Consider the following 21,950-nt stretch of genomic DNA (forward strand, 5'->3'; position numbering starts at 1 on the left):
TCTCGTACTTCCAAGGGAACAACAAAAACTGGATTACGAATTTGACTGGTTTCAAACCCATGCGCTCTGTGAGCCGGCTGCGGCGTGGTAGAACTGGGGGCCGGCATTTCAGCACTGCCCTGACAGGACAGGACATTTCAGCACTGCCTAGAATTGGTTCTGCACGCTTGAGGCTCCGCAGCTGGCCACACACACGGACAGTTCATTCTCCTGTACACAGCAGCAGAACCGTTGCCGGGACAGCACCGCGCTCGCAGGATCGGAGTGAGCTATGGGCGCAGGCACCTGTTCCGACACAACGGAGGGACAGCGACACCCCGGTGCCTTCTTCTCCTCGGCCTCGCTCCCTGCGTCCTGACCACGGACTGCTATCGGCTAGGGACACGGCAGCCGGGAGCAGGGAAAGACGAGGCAACGCTCCTTCACGGATACGCTCCCGGCCCCGCCGCGCCCCGCGCAAGCGCGGAGCGGCCGCGCATGTCCGCAGCGCCCCCGCGCGCCCGGCGGCGGCGGCGGCGGCGACAGCGGGGCGGGGGGGGGGCGGCCGGGCCGGGCAGGTCGCGCGCTGCGCCCCCGCCCCTCCCGCGCGGGACGGCCCCGGCCCGGCCCGGCCCGGCCCGGCCCCGGCCCCGGCCCCGGCCCCGGCCCCGGCCCCGGCCCGGCTCTGCCCGGACGGCGCTGCCGCTTCCTGCTCCTGGCCCGGGCGGGCGACAGACGCGGCCTCCGGGCGCACGGGCACGGTAAGGGCGCGGTGTCGGCTCCTGCCACCGCCGCGCGGGCGGGCGCTGACAGGCGGCAGCTACCCTGCCAAGAGGCCGCGGGGCCGTCTCGTCTTGGGGGCGGCCGCCGGGGTGTGTGAGATGGCCTCGAGGTGGTGGGGCCGGGGGTCGCTCCGGCGGCACCTCCCACCAACCGCCCTCCGCAGCTACACTTTCGGTTTCGCGCGGGCTGCGGCGGAGGAGCTGGGGCCGCCCTGTTCCCTCCGACTCGGCTCCCCGCGGGGTCCGCGCCCGCCGGAGGGGGCGGCGGGCGGTGCCTGGCGCTGTCAGTGTAAACAGCCCGAGGCAGTGCGGCCTCCCGGGCTGGGCCCGCAGCCTCCTGGGCCGGGCCGGGCCGGGCTGTGCTGGGAGCGGGGCGGCGGCGGAGCGGGGAGGCGACTGGGGCAGCGCCAAGGGGCAGCGCCTTGTTTACCCAGGGCGTCGGGAGAACATGGCAGCCCGGGCGTGCTGGACACTCGATGTCATGCGTGATCGCTCTTCCCGTGCCTCGTCCCTGGGATCGCTGCTTGCACCACGGATAAACAGCAGAAGTCTGGCATACTTTTCATTATACCGTGACTGTAAAACGTCGTGCTGGGTGAGCCCAGTTCGTGTTTAGCTGTTACCTTTTTGGATGTGTTCCCTCTTGTCTCTCCCCACTTGAATAATTCAGTTTTTCATTCTTCCTGCTTCCTCCCTTATGGCTAGTCACTGTTATCTTTCTTGGGACTTTTCTTTAGTCATTCAACTTCTTAAGCAAAGACACCACAACCTTACTGTAAGTTTAAAAACAGGTTCTGGGTCTAATCCTTACTGCTTTTCCTTCTCCTCTCACGCCATCTCTTATAGTAGACAGGATCAGCTTTAGGAAAGGTGCTGGGAAAAGGATGGTTCTTTTGTGTGGTGCTGTCAGTGACACACTCTTCATCTCTCAGGTTTCAGTAGTATCTGGTTCAGAAGGTGCCTAAACTTTAGACTGTTAGACACATCTTTATGTTCAATAGTCTCATAAGCCATTCAGGGGCTTTGCCTTCATAAAGTTGTCTAACTTAAATCTTAGAAGTTTTTGACCTCGAGAATATCCTATCAAAGCTAATTACGGAATTTACACACACTGCTTCCTTTTAGAGTGTGTGTGTTGGGGTTTTTTTTTAAAACGTACATCCTCACCATTTAATTTAATCGTCTCTGCTAATTTATTATGTAAAACGATGAATAATTCCTCCCTACTCTGGCTTGTGGGGGAGTGGAAATGATTGCGAAGGACCAACAATCAACTCGCTGGAAAGAGAGGTACAAAATAAGGGTAAATATGTAAGATTTCTGTCAGAGGGAAGAGAAGGTTTCAGGGTATCTTTAAATAGAGAGGAGTGGGAAGAGAGTCTGCTAGTAGGATGAGATACGGGAAGGTCCAGAAGAAGCCTGCTGAAACCACAAAGCTTTTTGCAGAACGTTAATAGTTTCTAACTGACTAGTTTCTAGCTTACATGTTTTGGGGTTCATCAGCTTCAGCTATTGAGGTTTCAGAGCAAACTTTGGATGTTCAGATTATCAAATTAAATATGTATGGCAGGAGGTCTTCTAGTTTTTACTGGATTTGATGCATCATTAATTTGATCCAACGTAATAATTTCTGTGCATTCAGCAATAAAATTAATGCTTTTTTGTATGAAAACTTAGGAAGTATGGAGTGGCTAGGACTACCTTGCCCATTCCTTATTTTGATTTGTGCTTTATAAATTTTAGTGCTTGGTGTAAATTGTAAGGTACTGTAAACTGCATGGATTGCATGTTCCCCTGACCTTGTAAATATAAAGATTTACTTTGTATCCTAATTTTGCTATAATCCCTGCAACAGACTTTAGCAACAAGTTTTGGGGCTTTTTTCTGCTCAGACAGCTTTTTCAGTGGCTTAATTTTTCACTTCTTAGACTTGTTGAGTCTCAGACAAAGAAAGCTAATTTCCCATTTCTTCTGCACATGCCAGTGTTAATCAGATAACAAGAGCTGTAAATATGATCTTGGAAAATGTCTTTAAAAAGACTTTTCAGTCGACATGAAATGTTTTACAGAGTGTGCTATGGTTTATATGTATCAGAGTGATAGTGGCATTTACTGCTGTATTTGAGGTTCTGCTTATGAAAGAACACCTTAATGCCCTTAGGAAGCCTTGTTCTTGTTAATGGGATTCTGCAGTGATCTTGGCCGGTGTATTTCTCCACGTATAACTACCTTCATTTTTCAAGCCAACATTCTTAACTTTTATTTGATTAAACCAAAAGAAGGCTATTTTGAAAAAAACAAGCTGTGTGTGATGCTACTGCTAGCTGGAGTCCTGCGCTTGCAGTTGCATCTGTATAGGTACCCGCATAAATCTCTCCTCAGGATTTAGGATGCCAGCTGAATAAAAGGGAGGCGTTCCAAGTACTCTTGTGGTGGTTCTGAGTGCTGTGGGAGCAGCTGCCTCTGGTCACTACTGCCCAGACTTCTCCATGTTTGTCTTGTTTTCACGTATGGGCATCTTTTTTTAAGCATTGTGTTTTGGGGTGGTTTTTTTGCTAGTTTCTTTTATAGTTAAAATAAAAGTGTGCTAAAGCTATTTGCACATTTATATTGAGAGTTTTGTTTTGAAACCAGTCCTAAATAAATTCACTTGAAGTCTGGCCTAGAAGAGATGACCTTCTCTGCCATCCTTTCCACACTGTTTTTCAATTATTATCTTTTATTCTGTTGAGCTGCATGTTTGCTTCCCTGTTAACTTGATAGGTGGCTGTGCATAGGGGAATCATCTTAAGATACTGTTTTTTGTGGGATGTGTTCATCACAGTTGTGATTTTCAGTAGTTTTAAGCTAGTAACATACAAGAACAATTTGGATTTCTTGTGGGCACACACTTGGGTACATAATGTCGGTCAGATAAATGTACTATTCAATATGTGAAGGAAATGGTATTTTGCAGCCTTTATGACAAGTGCCCTGTAGCCTCTGAAGACTTGCTCTAATTGGTTGTCTTGACCAGTGAAAGCTATAAAAAATATGAGTCTTTGTTGTGTGTTTTGTAGTGGTAAATAGAAACTTCTTGCTGTTGAGGCGAAGTATTCAAGATTCAGAATTTTTTGTTTGGTTGGGGTTTTGTTTTTTATTATTTGGTGATGGGAACATGTAGACTTATTTTTGTTTTCCCATGAGATATGTATAAAAATAACAGATTATGCAGCAAGGATGTTTTTGTGGTTGTAAGGGTTTTTCCAAATGTTTCAGAACTAGTTTTTCTCCAAATTTGCCATTACCAGGAAGAAGAGGAGTGGATGTCAGAGCTGTAACAATATGATTTGGTAATTTTTTTTGGAAGTGTTAAATTTATTTTTTCTCCTCTGATGTTATTCTGTATTTTGCTTTATTGTAAGCATCTATCCAGAGAGGAATTACATTTGCAGTGTGCATTTTTTGGTTTTATTTTTAATCTTTCTGCAGGTTGTTCTGTAATTCAAAACTAGCTGTACTTTGAACCAGCTTCTGTGCTGGCTAATTGTATCACTGGGGACAGCCTGGTCTCTTACAAACCTGAATCATCTCTTACTTTAAGAGTCTGAGTCTAATTGTCTTTTGGCCTTTTTGGCTCGCTTAGTCTTGGGAAATGTGAATTTCTGAGCTGATTCCTGGAAGTGACCAGGCAGGCTTTTGCTTTTACAGGAATCAAATGAGTTGGGACTTGCTGGAGAGAGGATGGGGAATAGATTCAGTGTCCTACTGCAATTTGAGGGAGAAGCAAAAAGTCTTCCATAGAGACATACTACTTAGGGAAAGGGAAGAAGAAGACAAGTGCTGGTTCATTCAGAAAGGGCTGTTTCTGTGGGAATCTCACATGCATGTAGGTGTATGGGTGTGTTTGAGTGTTTGCTTTAACTTAGAACTTCTAAATCAGACTGAACTGAAACTCTTTTACCTTTTCACTTGCTGACAAGTGGGCTTGTTGTTTTCTCTACCCTGCCAGAGTTTTGAAAATTTTGCTGACTGAATGTCAGTATGAAGTTCAAATCCTATTTATATAAAGACTTCGGGTTCCTTGCTGGGCTATCCATGTATTCAGTCTGAAGATACTATTCTTTTAATGCATGCTGTGATTTAGCATCTCATGCATTCTTCTGTGTACTTCCTTTCCCCTGTGAGGTCCTTACTAGGATTTCTGCCCCAACTGGAAAATTCAGATTATCATTTATGCCCCAAAATTATGCTTAATTTATTGCCTTAACTTCATTTCTATAGGAAATTGGTGATTTATGTAGAGATAGATCAGCATAAAAGTAATTTAAACCTTTTGTAACCCAGGAGATGGAAATCACATATTTTTGAGAGAACCTGATCTTGTAAACAGTATTGAGTGTTTTCAGTTGCTGCAATTTGGCAGTTACTTGGCCACCTGTGCGGGATTATAGCACGTAAAATATAAATATACAGCAGATGTGGTCTAGTATATGATTGTTTATTTGCATTAATATTTATTTATTATTATTGATTGTTTGCATGAATATTCTGCATGAGAATGAAATTAGCTTTGTGACGTGCTTAAGCAGAGGTACCATATGAAGCACGGTATGCTATTACGTAGCTACAAGTCTGATTTGCAGGAATAATGCTGATGTTTGAAACAGGTTGGAATGTCTGGGCTTCCAAATTAAAATGCAATTTAATTTTTCTGGATTTCTATTTTGGGTTATGATTCATTTGCAATATTTCTATTGTGTATATAAATGGAAAACTGTAGAAGAAGAAAGGTTTTTGCAATAAAACAGATTTTTAAATTTTTTCTTCTGATTGATTATTTTAGTGTACTCATAAACAGTTGGTTTTCTATTTTACATATTTCTGAACTTATAGATTTTTGGAATAATTGATAGGTAAGGAGTAGACTTTTTGTTCTAAAAATCTAGAGGGTGACAGGTATATATGGCTCCAAGGGATACCTGTTAAAGGCTTTCCAGCCCGAGTCTTGTTTGGAGAGCAGAGGAGATCTTTGCTTTCTTTTTCATCAAAAAATGGTGCTAGGTTTACAAATGAAACAATGGAAAATAATGTAGTAACTGTGGGGGGGTTTTTGTGCTGTTACAAATGAAATATAGTTAGGTATGAGTCATGCTTTGTCATGTAAAGTAGACTGCCTATGTGAGCAAAACAAGCCTTATTTTTTTTCTAAATTGTGTATATTTTTTCTTTCTTTTGAAATGTATCTTATGCTTATTCCTTGCTTAGTTTGCAAGCATTTGTTTGATCAGCAGTTGTAATTTTTGTTAGTGTAACCTTGCCTGTAGGAAGCGCAGTTACATTGTACGAATCCAAACAAGTTTTTCCCTAAATGTGCAAGATTAGTTTCGTTTAAGCTGGCTTCCTGCTACTGAAAAGCAGATTCATTGAGTTTGCCCATTGGAGTATTGATTATAATTTGTTTTCAGTACGTATTAGACGATCCTGTTTTCTTGCAACCTCAGTGAGTGTTGTAGCCTTCTAACGGATGGGTTTTATTAAAAATGTTGGGCCAAATTCTGACTTTTGTTAGAAAGCACTGATCTCAGTTTTTGCTGTAGAGATGCAGCATGCAAGAGATTTCATAAACATTGGAAGACTTTTGAGTATAAATTATGCAAATAACTTTAAATTATTTTGTGTTTCAGTAACCTCTGCCCAGCTGTTTAAGAGCAGTGGATTGTGAATTCAAGCCTTTGATATCCTGAGGCTATCAGCATTACTATCTTCGAGAGAGAGAACAGTTCTCAAAGAATCTTCGGGGGATGCACCATGACATCGGTAGTGATTGACACTGGAGGCCCTGCCCTGGAGTTTGACAGCAATGGAATAAAAAATCAAGAGGTTAGAAAACTAAATAGCACTTACTTACTATCAAACTTTGAAACCTTTTATCTTAATTTGGAAGAAAAATTCACTGTAATCTTGCCATGAAAACAAATGAAAGGGATCTGAGATTGTTGTGTAAGGAGGAAGAGTGCAGCCATTTTTCAAATATCTTTTAATAGAAGATTTTGTTATCACAGAAGTGGAAGCAAGAAGTTTTGAAGTCTGCAGTACAACTGTAGACTGGGTTTACAAAATTATATTCTGTACTAAGCTTTCTTTAAAGATCTCAGACGTGTCTTGAGGTATAGAACAAGTTGAGCAGAACAATACATGGACCTCTTTTAAACTTAGGCAGTACAGCATATTTTATCGTGTTTTGCATTCTTATCAATAAATAATGAATATATTCTACTCTCCTGTAGCTTTTAATAAACAGAATCTGGCAGTGTTCTACTTCTGCAACACTATAACTGATTATATATGCTTTTACAGACATTTTGATCCTTAAATTAGTAGAGATGAGCATATAGGCTTTGAAGTAGTCAGTTCTTCTGTAATAACTTATGTACTTAACCCAAAACATGTGTTCGTAAGACACAGGTCAGATGTAGGTATTTTGCAGTGCATAGTCAGAGCCTTTGTTACATCAAGCAGAGGGAGGAGAAACACTTCCCACAGCTGAGTGTCTTCGTTAGAAAGTGTGCTCTTTTCTAGTATCTTAAAGCTGTCTGCTGGTTTAAATTTTAAGTCCTTAAACCCAGGAAAATATCTGTGAGATTTAGAAAGCACCCTCTGATGGCTGATAGCTGTCTTTTATTCTTTTAATCTCTTGCTTTGGAAGAAAATTTCCTTTAAAAATATTTAAAATTATTATTATTCCATAAAGAATGTAAGAACATAAGAAGAAAATATTGACATAGAGTTTAATAGTGCAGTATTTAGAGCATTTTTTTTTTCTTTTCTTTCCTTTTTTTTTCCTTTCTATAGGAAAATGAGCCAGTCTCTGAATTCCCTGCAGTGATTGTGGAGCCAGTTCCTAGTGCCAGACTAGAACAGGGTTACGCTGCTCAGGTCCTGGTTTATGATGATGAGACTTACCTGATGCAAGATGTAGCAGAGGAACAAGAAATTGAGACTGAAACTGTGGAAACAGGTAGACTTACTTAATTTTTTTCTTCCATGAGGTTTTTGTACTTTTAGAAATCCCCAAGGAATGTGACGTGTTTAGCCACAGGAGGGAGGTCTTGACCTGGGTTCACGTCTATTTCCTCTAAGCTTAGTTTTGCTTAGGCTTCAGTGGTGACAGAACCATGTTGGCAGGTAAAAATGTCATGTTACATTCATGGTGCTGCATTGTAACACTGTGACTCCTCCCTCATGAGCAGACAGATTTTTATTTATGTCTTTGCTATGTACTTACGCAGGGAGTTTCCTAGACAACTGAACTTGGAGTTTTTAAAAATCAGCTGAGCCAGGAAGCCGGTTAGAATTCAGTTTTACACTATGTGTGAGCCACACAACTGCATGGCAGCTGGAAATAGGGACTGCATGGCTCTATTTACCCCATCTTCCAACTCTTGCCCCTTCCTGCCTGTCCCTTCCTATCCTGCCGTTTTGGTGCAGAGTTGTATTATGGCTAGTTAGGTGGCAGGAGTGGGTGGCTTGGGGGAATGGAGTTGGGCTGTCCCATTATGGGCAAAAAGCCTAATAGATTGAAATTAACTCATCTATAAAATAACAAGTTAGGAATGAAGGAAGGAGTGGAGCTTTGCTGTGAAAGCTGAACTTTCCAGTGATAAACACAAATCTTTCTGTACACCCTCTCTCCGAAGAACACAATCAGGAGGTTTGCATTTTCCGAGGAGCAGCTAAGTATGTTTAAAGTGTCTGTGGAAGCAAAAGTTGTGCTGCTATAGCAGCCTAATTACATCTGACTGTTGGGCTGTGATTCCTGCTATCCTTCCCTCTTGCTCTCTTGTGTTGCTTCTTGTAGCAATGGGGAACAAAGACACACGCACCTCCTTGTTTGCTCCAAAGAAGATGGTTTATTGTAACAAACCAAGCCTTTTTATGTGCTAAACTTAACCAAAAGAAGCACACATTGGCTGCCTGCTGCTGTGCTGTCACTGTTCATGCATCCCTTTACTCAATCAGCTCTCTGATCACGTGGTATCCACACGTCTCCCCAACCAATCACTGCCTCACACGCGAGGCCGACCACATGCCAGCCATACAACCCGCTCTCTGGTCATGTGGCCTGTTTTTTACCTTGCTGTTAGCTGAACCTTTCCCAGAGTGCTTTCTGTTAAGCAAGAGTGAACAGAACTGAACAGGATTTCTTATCTCCCCTGTCTCCCCCCTTTTTTTTTAATAGCATGCACTTTGATAGCTAGCAACATATCTAATATAACTATCATCAGCTGCTTAAATACTTTGCCATCATCCAGAGTCTGCAATTGCTGGGGAGCCCCATCTCACAGTAAGGACCTGGAGGACCTTTCCCAGGCAAGGTTTCCAAGTTTACGTCAAAAGGGGGTCCAGCTTTTATAAGACGAAATCAGCAAGTCAAAGTGACTTGACTACATTTTTAGCACAGAAACACCTGGGTCTGGTGGTGTAATTCCTGATCAGTCAGGGCCAGGGCTTGGCTAGAGCCAAGACCTTAACTGGAAGGGTTTCCCTAATATATCCTACAAACAAACCTCAATTAGTATCAGTTGGGAACATGACTTCACAAGACCTTATCTTTCTCATGAACAGGGGGACAGATTATAACACCCAATAACTGGCACAAAAAGCAGTCAGAACAATGCAGAGGGTCACAAGGTGGTATGGTAAAACTTTAACAATGAGCATCCAGGGCTGACCAGCTGGGAAAGTTGCTTACAGCTAAATCTCTTAACTTACAAAATGACATATACAACAACTACATCACCTGCAGGAAACTTAACAATACCTGAATTTGCCAATTTTCCTTCACAGAAGGTATATATAAGTTTATAAATCCAGGCCTGGGACTTTACAATTATATTAACTCCCTAAGTGGTTTCAAAAGATACTTGCATTTTATCGAGGCAACTCTAGTAATCTCCAAGATGCACTGAAGAATATTGCAAATGTGTGTAAGTTGTTAACAAGCCCTGAGTCAGAATTCGCTGTGGGGTGAGAGGGTTACTGTCTTTATCCAGTGTTGATCTACAAGCTTCATTCCAGTGGTATAGTCTTTTCTGCATCGGGGAAGCAGCAAGGCGGGAGCCATTCTTCCACGGGTTTTTTTGAGTAGGACAAAATTTCGCAACTCAGTTTCATTAATTGAAAGGGTACTTCGAAAAAATAAGCACGGATCAAGCTATGAAGTGCTGGATGGGCTCCCGGGGTTTCCAGCGCGGCGCCCGTCCCTGCCACTGCTTTCCGCGACTGGATGAAACACGCTGAGAACAAAGGGGCCGGCGCGGCGGGGCAGCTCCGCAGCCGTTCCCGGGTGCAGCTGCCGCCGCACGGCTCGGCCTCGGCGGGCAGTGGCCGGCCCCGGTGCGCTTCCAAGGGGTCGGACCTGCTGCCACTGTGTTTCCCACGCTGCAGCGATCACCGCCGTGTTCCCGACGTTACCCGCGGCAACAAGCCCACGGCACCCAACCCGCTGCCGCCGGCCCCGAGCGCCGTCCGCCGCTTTACGCTGCCGCGGCGCGCGGCTGATAGAGCCACCTGTGCCGGGACGGAGGTGCTGTTTCTGATGCCCTGTCAGAACCCCGGCGGCTGCTTCAGCTGCTGGGGAAGGAGAGGGAGTGAAAAGCAGTGGCAGCCCCGCTGCCGGAGCAGCCCCGACGCAAGGGAGCAAATGTTTCACTGCAAAACACAGGAGGGGTAGTATTGGGAGGGTTGCAAAGATGGTGCTAAGACTTCGTCCAGTGTGTTGGAAGTGGGTGTGAGGAGGCCTGATGTGAGAAACGCCGCCTCACGTCTTCAAAACTTTGAATTTTATTAGTTAACGAAGGATAATTTGACAATCGGGGATCAATGTTAGCGATCAGCAATTCCACAAAGCAAAGGATTACAGCGCTGGGTTCGTCACCGCTCATGGCATATGGCCAGAGCCACGCCTCCTGCTTGGGAACACGGTTTTTATGTCGTGGGGCTCAACGTGTCTCCACCCAAACCCTGCCTCCCGAGGGTTATCCTGATTGGCTGGTTGGTCTTGGGACCTTCTCACTGGCTCGTTGTCGCCCACTAGTGATCCCCCGCTTATCCCCTTCTGTTAATACGGTCAATGCCCCCACCCCCTTCCTTAAAACCAGATTAACATTGTCAACAAACGACCCAACCCCATCAACAGATCATATAACAATCAACTTATTTACCTCATCAACAATTTCAACTCAACCACCTTTAACCATAAACCCCACATATGAAAGCCAACATCAACAATTCTCATTTATAACTGAGGGCTCAGGGGAATCAGTTTCTGACGTTGCGAAATGGCGGACATCCACACGACTTCTTTAAGAAACGCCATAATAGTCCTCCATGGGGTGAAGTGCCCACAATCATTGGCATCACCGTTCCCGGCAATATCAAAAAAGTTTCTGTCCTACTGCCTGCCAGGCTTCCAATTAAAGTCTCAGTAGAAGGGAAGTCTTTTAAATGCATGGACACCCTGTCCAGCAAGCTTAGCATTGGAGATGTCTGTACTTTGCTGATGCAGGAGCCACCATAGGCTCCATCTTCATTCCGTGGGAGTTCTTCTGCCTGTAATTCTTCCACTGCTCACCTGGCACTGTTCACCTGGTAGGTGATGGGCATGTGTTTGGGTTCCTTTGCCAAACTTTCCTGGTCAACCGATTCCTGGTTCAGTGGAAGTTGCTGCCAGTGCAGTCCACGTCTTTCACTGCCTGTGAGATGTCCCAGATTGGGCTGCCATTTGTTGCAATGGGGAACAAAGACACACGCACCTCCTTGTTTGCTCCAAAGAAGATGGTTTATTGTAACAAACCAAGCCTTTTTATGTGCTAAACTTAACCAAAAGAAGCACACATTGGCTGCCTGCTGCTGTGCTGTCACTGTTCATGCATCCCTTTACTCAATCAGCTCTCTGATCACGTGGTATCCACACGTCTCCCCAACCAATCACTGCCTCACACGCGAGGCCGACCACATGCCAGCCATACAACCCGCTCTCTGGTCATGTGGCCTGTTTTTTACCTTGCTGTTAGCTGAACCTTTCCCAGAGTGCTTTCTGTTAAGCAAGAGTGAACAGAACTGAACAGGATTTCTTATCTTTCACAACTTCTCATACTTCTCTGTGCTAATTTTGCAAGAAGAAAAATAGCAAGGAGACCCTCAACTGTTCTGTATTTTTGTTGAGTTAAATTTCTGCTGCATTAGCAGAGTGTTAGGGTAGGGAGTACGGCGAAACTGCAGCCAAAGGACAGGTTCGCTTGGGCACTCCATGCTTAACTGGTGAGACCCACTGACATGGGTAGTATATGTTCCTGTCCTAGGGTTGCCTAATTTAGAGCTGGAGTTTAAATTCATGATGTCAGGAAAGCAAAACAAAGGTGAGAGACTCTGTCTCAGCTGCTTAACCTGGCATCCCAGTAAGTCTATATGCATTCCCATCAGATTAGGCACTTCAGTGCAGATGTCTCAGTAAACAGTGGATGCAATTGCTTATACATCCTTCTCAATTCGGATGTTATTCTGTAGCACTGTAGCAAAAATCACAGGCATCAACTTCACGAGGCAAGCATGAACTAATGATTCAGGTTTTGGGACAATACTTACAATTCCATTTACTGAAATGCGTTTTGAAAGAAATATGCTAATTAGAAGTTCAACAAATTAATGTGAAGAGAAGTTATGAAATAATGCATTTCTTAAATTCAGTTTTTGACTATGGTAATAAAACTTTTAAGATTCAGGTAAGTGAGAAGTAAGGGTATTCTTCCCAAACTGAGTTTTACAACTTAAGTTTATATATGAAAACTTTTAGGAGTTTATACTTTGAAGGTTTTTGTATTCAGAAGTTGTTTTTTAAACATTAAATATGCTGTTTCTTGTAAGATTTTTGTAGATTAATGGCTAACAGAACAGTTCTTTTAGGATAAAGAGCTGCTGCAAATGCACTCCTTATGTTTTTAAGCATAATTTTATGGCCATAATAAACTGGGGGAAATTACAATTAAAAACTTGTAGCTCTTCTATAGGAATAGTTTTATGTAAGCTGCCATTCAAAGAAAGGGGTGTGGGTGCTTCCAAGCCTTGATATTTGAAAGTATAGTCTTAAAATTTATAGAGCAGTTGATATGATAATTTGGTGTCTGTGGCTGGAGATGGTAAGAGATGTGTCTTGACTGCATGTGGCTTGTTGATGTTTTCTGTGTTGGTTTTATTTTAATTTCACAGTTTGACATTAATATGTCCTTAAAAATTTAGTATAAGATAATCATATATTAAAATCAGTTCAAATATTTATTTGTTTAATGGTTTTGATCTAAGAATTAATGGGCAGTGAAAAGCCAATAAACAGCGGAGGAGAAATTAAAATTAATGAAGATTTTAAATTTATGAATGCACACCGGTTCCTACTGTATTTTAAGTATTATTTGGGTAGTGTATACCCCATTAATCCAGTGTGGTTTTCATGGTGTAATTATACATGACAGTGAGCAGAGGTCCTTGCACAGAACTTGTGTCCAGTGTTGGTGAAAGGAGTGCTTAGTTTAGGCTGTTCTGAGGGAGGCAGTGTTACGGGGCATGTGTTGCAACTGACATGTTTTGGCACAGCCAGGAGTCCTTCTGAATTATTTCTTTTACAGAGAGGTAAGATGTGTGGAGAGAAAGTATGAAAGCCTGAAGAAACATTCATTTTGGTAATGCACCATTATTAGCAATGAATTGCAGGACAGTGAATCTGAGTGCACTGGTTTTTAATTTGAATTTTGTAGTAGAGATAGGCTGTGGGTAGGTAGCAATTTAATGTAGGAGAGGTGGTAACAGGTGCCATGGTAATTGTTAATGAGAAAGCAGGCTAAGGCAGTAAACAAGGTATAATGTTTAAAGAGCATTTTAAGGTGTTAATTTTTTGAAGTACATACCTTTGTTATGCTAATAATCCCAATTTAGAGAGGTGCAACAGTTTGATTTCTGTACATCTTAGAAAAAAATCTATTATTGCTAAAATAGTCTCAATAGATTCTACTTCATAAACAACAGAATTAATTGCTACAAAAATATTCATGTTATTTGATAAATGATCATTGTTGCACCAAGAATGAGTAGACTTAATACCTTTTGTGGTTCTAGACTCTACAGGCAGTATGGTAAATCCTAAAACCCATCTTAAAGAATCCTTGGCAGTACTTGAAAAGGATCCCTTTTCTCATAATATATCCCCTCTTTTTCAGTATTTTTCCTGTTGGTCATGGACCTGAATTTTTTGCCTCTCTTTTGACAGTTCATTGGTCATTCCAATGTCTACTGATTTACGTGGTTTATTGCATTACAACACAGATTTGAAGAGCCTTGGGCTAATTTGCAGTTAATCTAAAGTTTCATAGTTTAGTAAAATGTAGCATTATTGTAGCCTCCAGAGATAGGGATCAGTACCCTGTGTGAAAAATGTTGTAGGGAAGCTGCTGTGAGAAAATTTACTTAGGGTGCTAAAGAAATTATCTGTGCTGTGCACTAAATGGTTCTACTTGTGGTTTGCTATGCAATGAATGGATTTGAGACTGTGTGGACTATAAGGATAGTCAGTGCTGAGCCAAGGGCAGAATCAGGACCCACAATGTTGTTTTTAATTTAAAAATTTCTCACATTTATGAAACCACAATTCAAATAAAATATACTATATGATCATATAAATACTCATGAATTTTTAGTTAATTCTAGTGGAGTATGAGGTTTTTTGCCTAACAGACTCCTTTCCACTAATCTATCTTGATTCATTAATCAAGGATCATTATTTATAATTAATCCTTTAACTGTAAAATTAATCCACTAACTACCAAAGTACAATTCAATACAATCTTTCAGCAAACAAGAAAGACTTAGTCGTTCATGTTATGTGTTTATTCCAGAAAAAAAATGCCTATTTGCTTGGAATAGAAAAAGGAGTTTTCTAGAAAAACAAAATACAGAAATTTGGGTCATTTCAGGTGACCTTATGACATTCTCTGTGGAAGTAGTGAGTGCCTTTTGTAATGGTTGGAAGGGGAAATACAATATTTAGATTGACACAGTGTTTAAAGTTCTTTCCCTTTTTGTTTGATGCGCTTGGGACTAGTACCTTTAGATTACTGAGGACTGAGTTACAGCCTTAAAATTTTGTCTACTGCAACAAAGTGTTTGTATCATAAAAGACACGTCCTTCTTAACAAGTTTTTAATAATACTCAAATTTTATTGGATTTCATTTCCTCCACAGTTTTTTGTCCTAAAAGTAATTAGCCCTACAGTTTTAGGATTTATTCAGCAATACATAGTAGCAGAAGCTGCTTTCTTTAAAGAAGCAGTCAGTCTAAAGTTAACAACTGCTACAGTTCTGTTTATTTTGTCACCATACAGAACTTGTAACGTGGATGTGTAGGTGTGATAATGGGGTCATCTTATTTTGGAATTTGCCATAGGAGCAGTACAGAAGGTAACACAGTCATGGTCTGCAGATCTTAGACATGGAGGATGCCTACTCTTTTAGTTAACTAAGACGTGAGTATTTAAGTATTGCCGCTGTAGATCCTGATTTAATTGTTTTTGTGAATCTAACATCTTGTATAAATAGGTTTTTTCCCCTTGTTTTTTTATTAATCATCAAAGCACCAAGTACAAGTTTGGGATTTATTTTTTCATCACAGCTTTAAGATTAAAAAGGAATCTTATTTTCAAGAAGCTGAAATATCAGTCAATTTGTGAACTGTCACCAGTTTTTTTTTTTTTTAGTTTCATGTCCTATAAGAAATCCTCCCTTTGGTAAAAGTTGAAAATCTGTTTTGATTCTAAAACTGTTATTGCCACAGGGGGGTGGAAGATACGCATGAAAAATGTGGATCTGAAAAATGACCCTTTCCAGGATGGAAAAATATTGGGCTGCAAAGACCAGGAAGTTCAGTTGAAGCTATCATGTAAATTGATAGCCATTTTTAAGGAGGGAGGATGTTGAATCAACGGGGAGTTCAGGCTTAACTCTCCCCCAATTAAAACATATGGATAAATAAAATACATACTTTAAGGGAAATCATCTTCTTCAGTGGAAGTTTCAGATTACTACTTACACAGTTATCACCATGGGAATCAGTTTTGCATCTCTATGTCTAGTCTTTAGTTACTGCCTGTTCCTTCTGTCTTTGTATGTCTTCCCTTATTATGATTAAAACTGCTTTCTTCTAATGTCTCTTATGGAAATTTGAGCCTGTGAACTCTATAGTTTCTATGATAAATTTTAATCAGTTAAATATTATCTACTAAGAACTCTGTATTAGATCTAGTTAGAATCTTACCTTTGCGATTATGGTATGTGTGTGTAAGGGATAGACAAAACAGTGTTATAATTCATTCTGGCCAGACATCATTTGATTAAACTTCCTCTCAGGAAAAATGAGGTAACACAAGTATCTGGGGTACATTTTGTTAGTGGTGACATACCCTATTGACTGAACGTGAGAACTTACACATGCAGAGAGACCATTTGCTTTAGAGGACAGTGCTGACTACAAAAAAAAAAAGTTTGGACATTCTAACAGCTTGATTAAACTCTCATTTTAAGTTGGTGCTGTTCCTCAAAGAGCTAAGACAAAGCCTATTAGCTGGATAAAAACAAGATAAAACTTTGCTTGCTCTACTGCAAGAATTAGATGCCTCTTACACATTAATGGGTTAAGAGTCTATCCTTTGAATTATTTTTCACACCATGCTGCTATTGCTACTGAAGATCCATGTGAATCCTCATTTTTCCAAGAAGTCCACTGCACTTTTGGTAGTTAAATATCAGTGACAGTGAGGCAAAATGATTCCCCTCGTATTGCATGTGTTATTGTGTAGTGCTTGGAGCAGTTATGCCAAGGGTATATACATCTGTTTTCAGTAACATTCTTCATTCAGGAACAAAATGCAACTGCAACTTAGATTTTATGTCATCTTGGTTGATGTTACCTTTTCTGAGAAATTAAGGAAAAGAGCTCTACAACTGCTCCATGGACAATAGTATTTTAATGTAATGGTAACAGCCTAGTTGTGGTGTCCAGTTCTTTCTAGATTTCAGGTTTCTGCCTTACAGCATTCAGTGCTCCATTCATACCAAAAGCATGCTACAAGACTATTTTGTAATAAAGCTGAATTTAACTGCACATTTCAGGCATAATTTTTATTTTCCGAGGCTGATGTGAGGCTAATTCAATGGTTTGCTAGTGTAGGGCATTATGGGTTGGACTTCAGATGCACAGAGGGATTCTCCTCTAAACTCCCAACTCCAATTGCAGCTGGGAGTGAGAATTTGTAGGATGTTACTGTCAAGACTCAGCCACAGCATTTTACTAATGTAAGCTGAAAAATTTGGGGCTTTTTATCTTGAAATTAGAATGTGATGGGGCATCCAAACCCATTGTGGTATGAGTGCACAAGAGTTAGTGGTGTTTATTGATCAAAAATATAGTCACAAACTATTGAAAGTAATAATTTTTAAAGGTGATCTGCATATTAAAAGGGAGATTGTAGTTGACAACAAACTGTAGGATGAGAGTAAAGCCATATGTGTTTGAGCAGAACATTTAGTCCTTAAAAACATTCAGTGGGCTTATAGAATAGATGTTTGTTGTTATCAGGAAAGACTTAAGGACTTCAAAATTATAGATCTGGGACAGAGAAATTGCTCAAGTGTGACATAGTTGATATGCCAGCCTATTACCAGTCTCAAATACTGTTAATTTTGTAAAATCATACAGAATGCTATGCAAATACCTGACTTACCATTGTCAAATAGACTGCCCTGGAAAGAAGGAATTTCCTTATAAAGCAGGGAAGTGTAAATATTGATTGTTTGTGGGTTTGAGGTTTGTTTTGCTTTTTTTTTCAAGACAGCTGAGTTTTCTTACTCTGCATGCACAAGTAATAATGCTGGAATGTAGCACTTGCTATTTTGATTAACTCCTTTTCAGTTTGTCAAAGGTAGTATCAAATCCTGAGAATACATTTGTTTTTTGTCTGCAGTCATTAATTGCTGTATGAATGTGACATCAGGATCCTGAGTCCACTCAAAGGTGCAAATTGTAACAGACACATGGCTTTGGTATTGTTAGACTTCACATGGTGTAGTCAAGAAGATAAGCTTGGCATAGTCATGGACCCCTTTCCTCAATATTTCCCTGTTTCTTCCAGGGACACTTCGTGGTTGTTTTGCTATTTGGGCATTTTCTACTGTGGAATCCACAGTGGATGGTAATGATTATGTTGATGTTCTGATAAAACAGATGGCTGCATTTTCTTACATGTTTTCTGGCATTTAACTGTTAAAAATGCTTCTTTTTATTGTTACCTTTGCAATGAAGTAATAGCTATCAACAGTTTGATGGCCTGCTGTTGAAGACAGCAGCTACTTCAGTAATTATTAGATGGGAATTTCTTTAGAATCCTGGGCAAAACTGAACTTTCTGTAACTTTAAAATTAGTAGGTGATTTGGGCACTTGGGACAGGGCATACCTGGACTTCTGAAATTACTTGTGGCTTTTTGAAATGGTTGGCATTTTAGGATTGTTACTCTGTTATCATTTGCAATTTCTCATGTAGACTGCAAATACTACCCTCAGACAGATTGCCATCTACCCTCCACTTACTTAAATTAAGCCAAACAAATCACCTCTGTAAGAATAAGCAACTGCTTTATGACAATTGCCTTTTCCAAGGGTAGCTTTGTCTTACTAGAATATAACTGGAATCCTCTGTGGCTAAAATAATTAAATGCACACAGTTTGTTCTTTCTGATTAATTATTTGCCGTCAGTGGAGGGAAAAGGTGCCATTTTAAGGCTGTACTTTTAGCATTTCAAGCTACAGTGCTTGTGAAGTAGTTTTCCAAGAGAAACTACAGTCTTATCAAAGAATGTTTTCATCATATTTGTGAGAGTTGTAGGAAGGGCAGCTTTGCATAGGAGACTGTAGGAGTGGAGAATGACAATTCCTCTATGAGCACTGAATACTCTATTAGTTTTGAGGACTGCTCAAGGAGATGGTTAAGATAATTGATGATTCTATTCCAACCCAAGTCTGAAAATCTGATGAAACCCACCAGTAAATTCTACTTTGAATTTACTTCTGCTGTCTTGGATGCAATTAGTCACATCCAGCTGCTTTTTTTGAGTTGTATTTCACTTTTTCTAAAGAATCAGGATGATGTTTAACTGGTGTATATTGCAGAGAAGAAGTGATACATTTCCTTTAATGTGAGCAAAGTTGTTCATATCCCCTAACCAGAAAGCACGAGCTGATAGATATTTTACTCCTGTGTTATACAACTATGGAGACACAATTCACTTGTCTTGAAGTTACTTAAGACTTGTGACAAACAGGAATGTAGTAAGTAGAAGCATAATTTTGAATGGTAGCTTTCCAGCTTATCAAACATTTTGGCTGGGGTTTTTTCCTGGCAGTTGGTAAATGTACCATGTAGGTCTACCTGGCTATCTTGACAGCTGAACTTGTGGGTTAAAAAATTACAACAAAGCTTAGTCTCTGTATACTAACAGTAAAAACAAACAAACAAACAAAAAACCCCCTCAACAATAACCTAAGTTAAATAAACATGTTTCTGTCTGACAAAGACTGATTCTGGTCAGGGATCTGTTCCTCTACATATTTTTTTTTTACTTTTTTCATGCCAGAGAAATAAAAGTACATCTGCAATTTCCTGTGGCCCTGTTCCATTACAGTTAGTATTTCTTGCTTCACTGGGCCACCCCCTGAGTAGATTTTGTAGCCCTCTTTGTTAGCCTAAAAAGGAGGTTTTGAAAGAGATTTAAAAGTTAAATGCATGTTTGCTTTTTTCCTGTTGACTGTCTTTTTTTCCCTGAAATAATAAGATTTTATTAGCATGACAAATCAATTAGCATTCATAAGATACTAGAAATCATATAATTTAAACAGCTGAGACTGCAGGACTTTTGGACAAAGTTGCATTCCTCCTTAAAGACAGTGTTATGCTTTAATACTGTACTTATAGGTATAAGGTATGCACAGGTCACTTCATAGATTTGTTGTGGTTTTTTGCCACATATTAATCTTGAAAGTGCACAGGCTCAGATTCTTTTCAAGTGATTGGAATCCTCTTGGGCATCCAGTGATATTCTCTCTGTGTATGATCAGAGAGAGGGAAGAACCAGAACACTGTGCAGCTGTTCAAGTCCATTTCATGTGAACTGGAAAATACTGTGCTAAGTCTGTGCTTGTAGTTTTAAATAAAAGCTATTTAGGAAACTGGTATTAAACCAAGAACTTCATGTTTAATACTCTCTCTTCTTCATTTTGGACCTACGGTGTTTGTTGGAAGTTACACAATGCCAATTACTTGCGTGCACTTATTCAAGGAGTCCACACATCTCAGGCAAAACTTTATTGGCTATGAGTCGAACACTTTCGTTTGTGACTGAAAGCTGCAATCAGTAAACAATCCTCACTGAATTACACAGCAACCAAAAAAAAAGGAAAAAACTGTGAGTGCACCTTTTCCAAAGTATGGTAGTGCGAACTATTGACATGGGTGTGGATCTTCAAAAGCATTTTGTATCTCAGTACAGCTTTTGTTCTGGATCTAAACAGACAAACTTTTAAACTCTATTTTATTGCTTGAAGTATGGGTAAATTATAATTTTTAACAAGAGGAGGTACATAGGATAAAGTGACAGGACTACATGGTTATTGCAGTACTCTGTATGTAAGCTGAAGCTATGGTGTTGCTAAACTACACCATGTAAGGCTTCCACTTCAATCTCAGGATGTTCTAATGAAGGGCTGTTAAATTTTATTGCACATTTAAGTGTGTGCCTAGCTAAAATGCCTTTTCTTGTCCTTGGGCTTGTCTCCACTCGGTAATTTCTGCTGGAGAATACAGCAGAGTCCCCTAGTAGAAATATGCTGATGGAAGGAATTCTTGTTAGTACTGCTGTTCCACCTCTCTGAATAACAAAAGCTGATGGGAGCACTCTGCTGTTGGCAAAGCTGGATCTGCCTGAGAGCTTTTTGCCCTAAGAGCTGGCTAGTTGCCTTTTTTATCTATGCTTCTGGCTGGAAGGATCTTGGCTGGCAAAATTTTAGCACAAACCTACTCTTAGATATCATGGCCTGCATGTGAGAATCAATGATGTCACTTGCAGGTCTTGCTCTTTATCTGATGAGACGATGAACAAATTTAATTCTTTACATCCAGGAATAGGTGACTGTGGTCTACAAAATGCCTGATTTTTCATTTGTGTATTTATTTGTGTACTATGTATTAATATTTGTGTATTATAAATATTATGTATAAATACAGTCATGGAAATGTATTCCTAAAACGTCTTGAGAGTTGTAGTGAAGGAGTAGGATTTGTCAAGAGTTTGAAGCACTGAATTTACCAGCTGGAGGTGATTTTTGCTGGATACTATTTTGTGATTTCAGTGGTGAGGAAAATTGCTTCTAAATTGTTCCTTCTAATCTAGGTCCTAGGACTACTGAAATTTGAGAGGGGAAAAGATTGTGTATTGTCAGATTGCAGCTGGAGCCCTTCACCTTCTTTTAATGGAGCTGTGAAGCTGTTGTGTTCAAGGAAGTCACTGTAGGCAGCAGGTGTTTGCCAGATCCTTGGCTTAACAATGTAGGCCTCCTCAGGAGTATGTGGTGTTAATGAAGGAATTCATGTGTGTAATTTCCATGCATAGCTCTGTGTAAGACATAATAGGCTTTTCTTGGTGCAGCTGCTCTTGGCATGCAGCTCTGAAGTTTTACTCCGGGAGTAATCAGGACAGGGACTTGTTGGGAAGTGTGGAGAGTGTTCTCTGACTGGTGCCTCTGTTCAGGGTCCTGGGAAGTAATGCTGTGGTGTTACTGAAGCAGATTTCTTCAGAGGGGAGTGGATGCAACCCTAAAAAGTGGTGGTTTTTTATTTAAGAGAGCAGTGAAACTTTTTTTTCACTCCACAAGTCTTTTCACAGAATAGATTTGATGAAGGATGGATGGGGCTTCTGGCTAACTGGAATCAGCCCTGTTACTCTAACGGAGATGAGATGGATTGCAGGTACGGAGCACCGAGCTTTTCTGGCGAGTTGTTACTAACACAGGTGCCCCAGGGACCTGTCAAGGAGAAATCATGTTAATGCGTCAGTGG

At 40.9% G+C, this 21,950-nt stretch overlaps 1 protein-coding gene across 3 annotated transcripts in view; it reads left to right on the forward strand.

The window, feature by feature from the left end:
- Window positions 1–634: 634 nt before the first annotated feature.
- Window positions 635–21,950, forward strand: part of ELF2 (E74 like ETS transcription factor 2) — a 36,658-nt gene continuing 15,342 nt past the window's right edge. Inside the window, exons 1-3 of one of the 3 annotated variants that reach the window (XM_048303375.1) lie at window positions 635–740; window positions 6,428–6,623; window positions 7,596–7,761. In XM_048303375.1, the coding sequence (XP_048159332.1) occupies window positions 6,552–6,623; window positions 7,596–7,761 (238 nt within the window). In that variant the 5' untranslated portion in view covers window positions 635–740; window positions 6,428–6,551. Of the gene's footprint in view, window positions 741–1,209; window positions 1,357–6,427; window positions 6,624–7,595; window positions 7,762–21,950 lie in introns of those variants that run through there. The other 2 variants (XM_048303376.1, XM_048303379.1) reach the window with 2 other exon arrangements.

Source organism: Corvus hawaiiensis, chromosome 5, assembly GCF_020740725.1.
Source record: "Corvus hawaiiensis isolate bCorHaw1 chromosome 5, bCorHaw1.pri.cur, whole genome shotgun sequence".
NCBI classification, from domain to species: domain Eukaryota; kingdom Metazoa; phylum Chordata; class Aves; order Passeriformes; family Corvidae; genus Corvus; species Corvus hawaiiensis.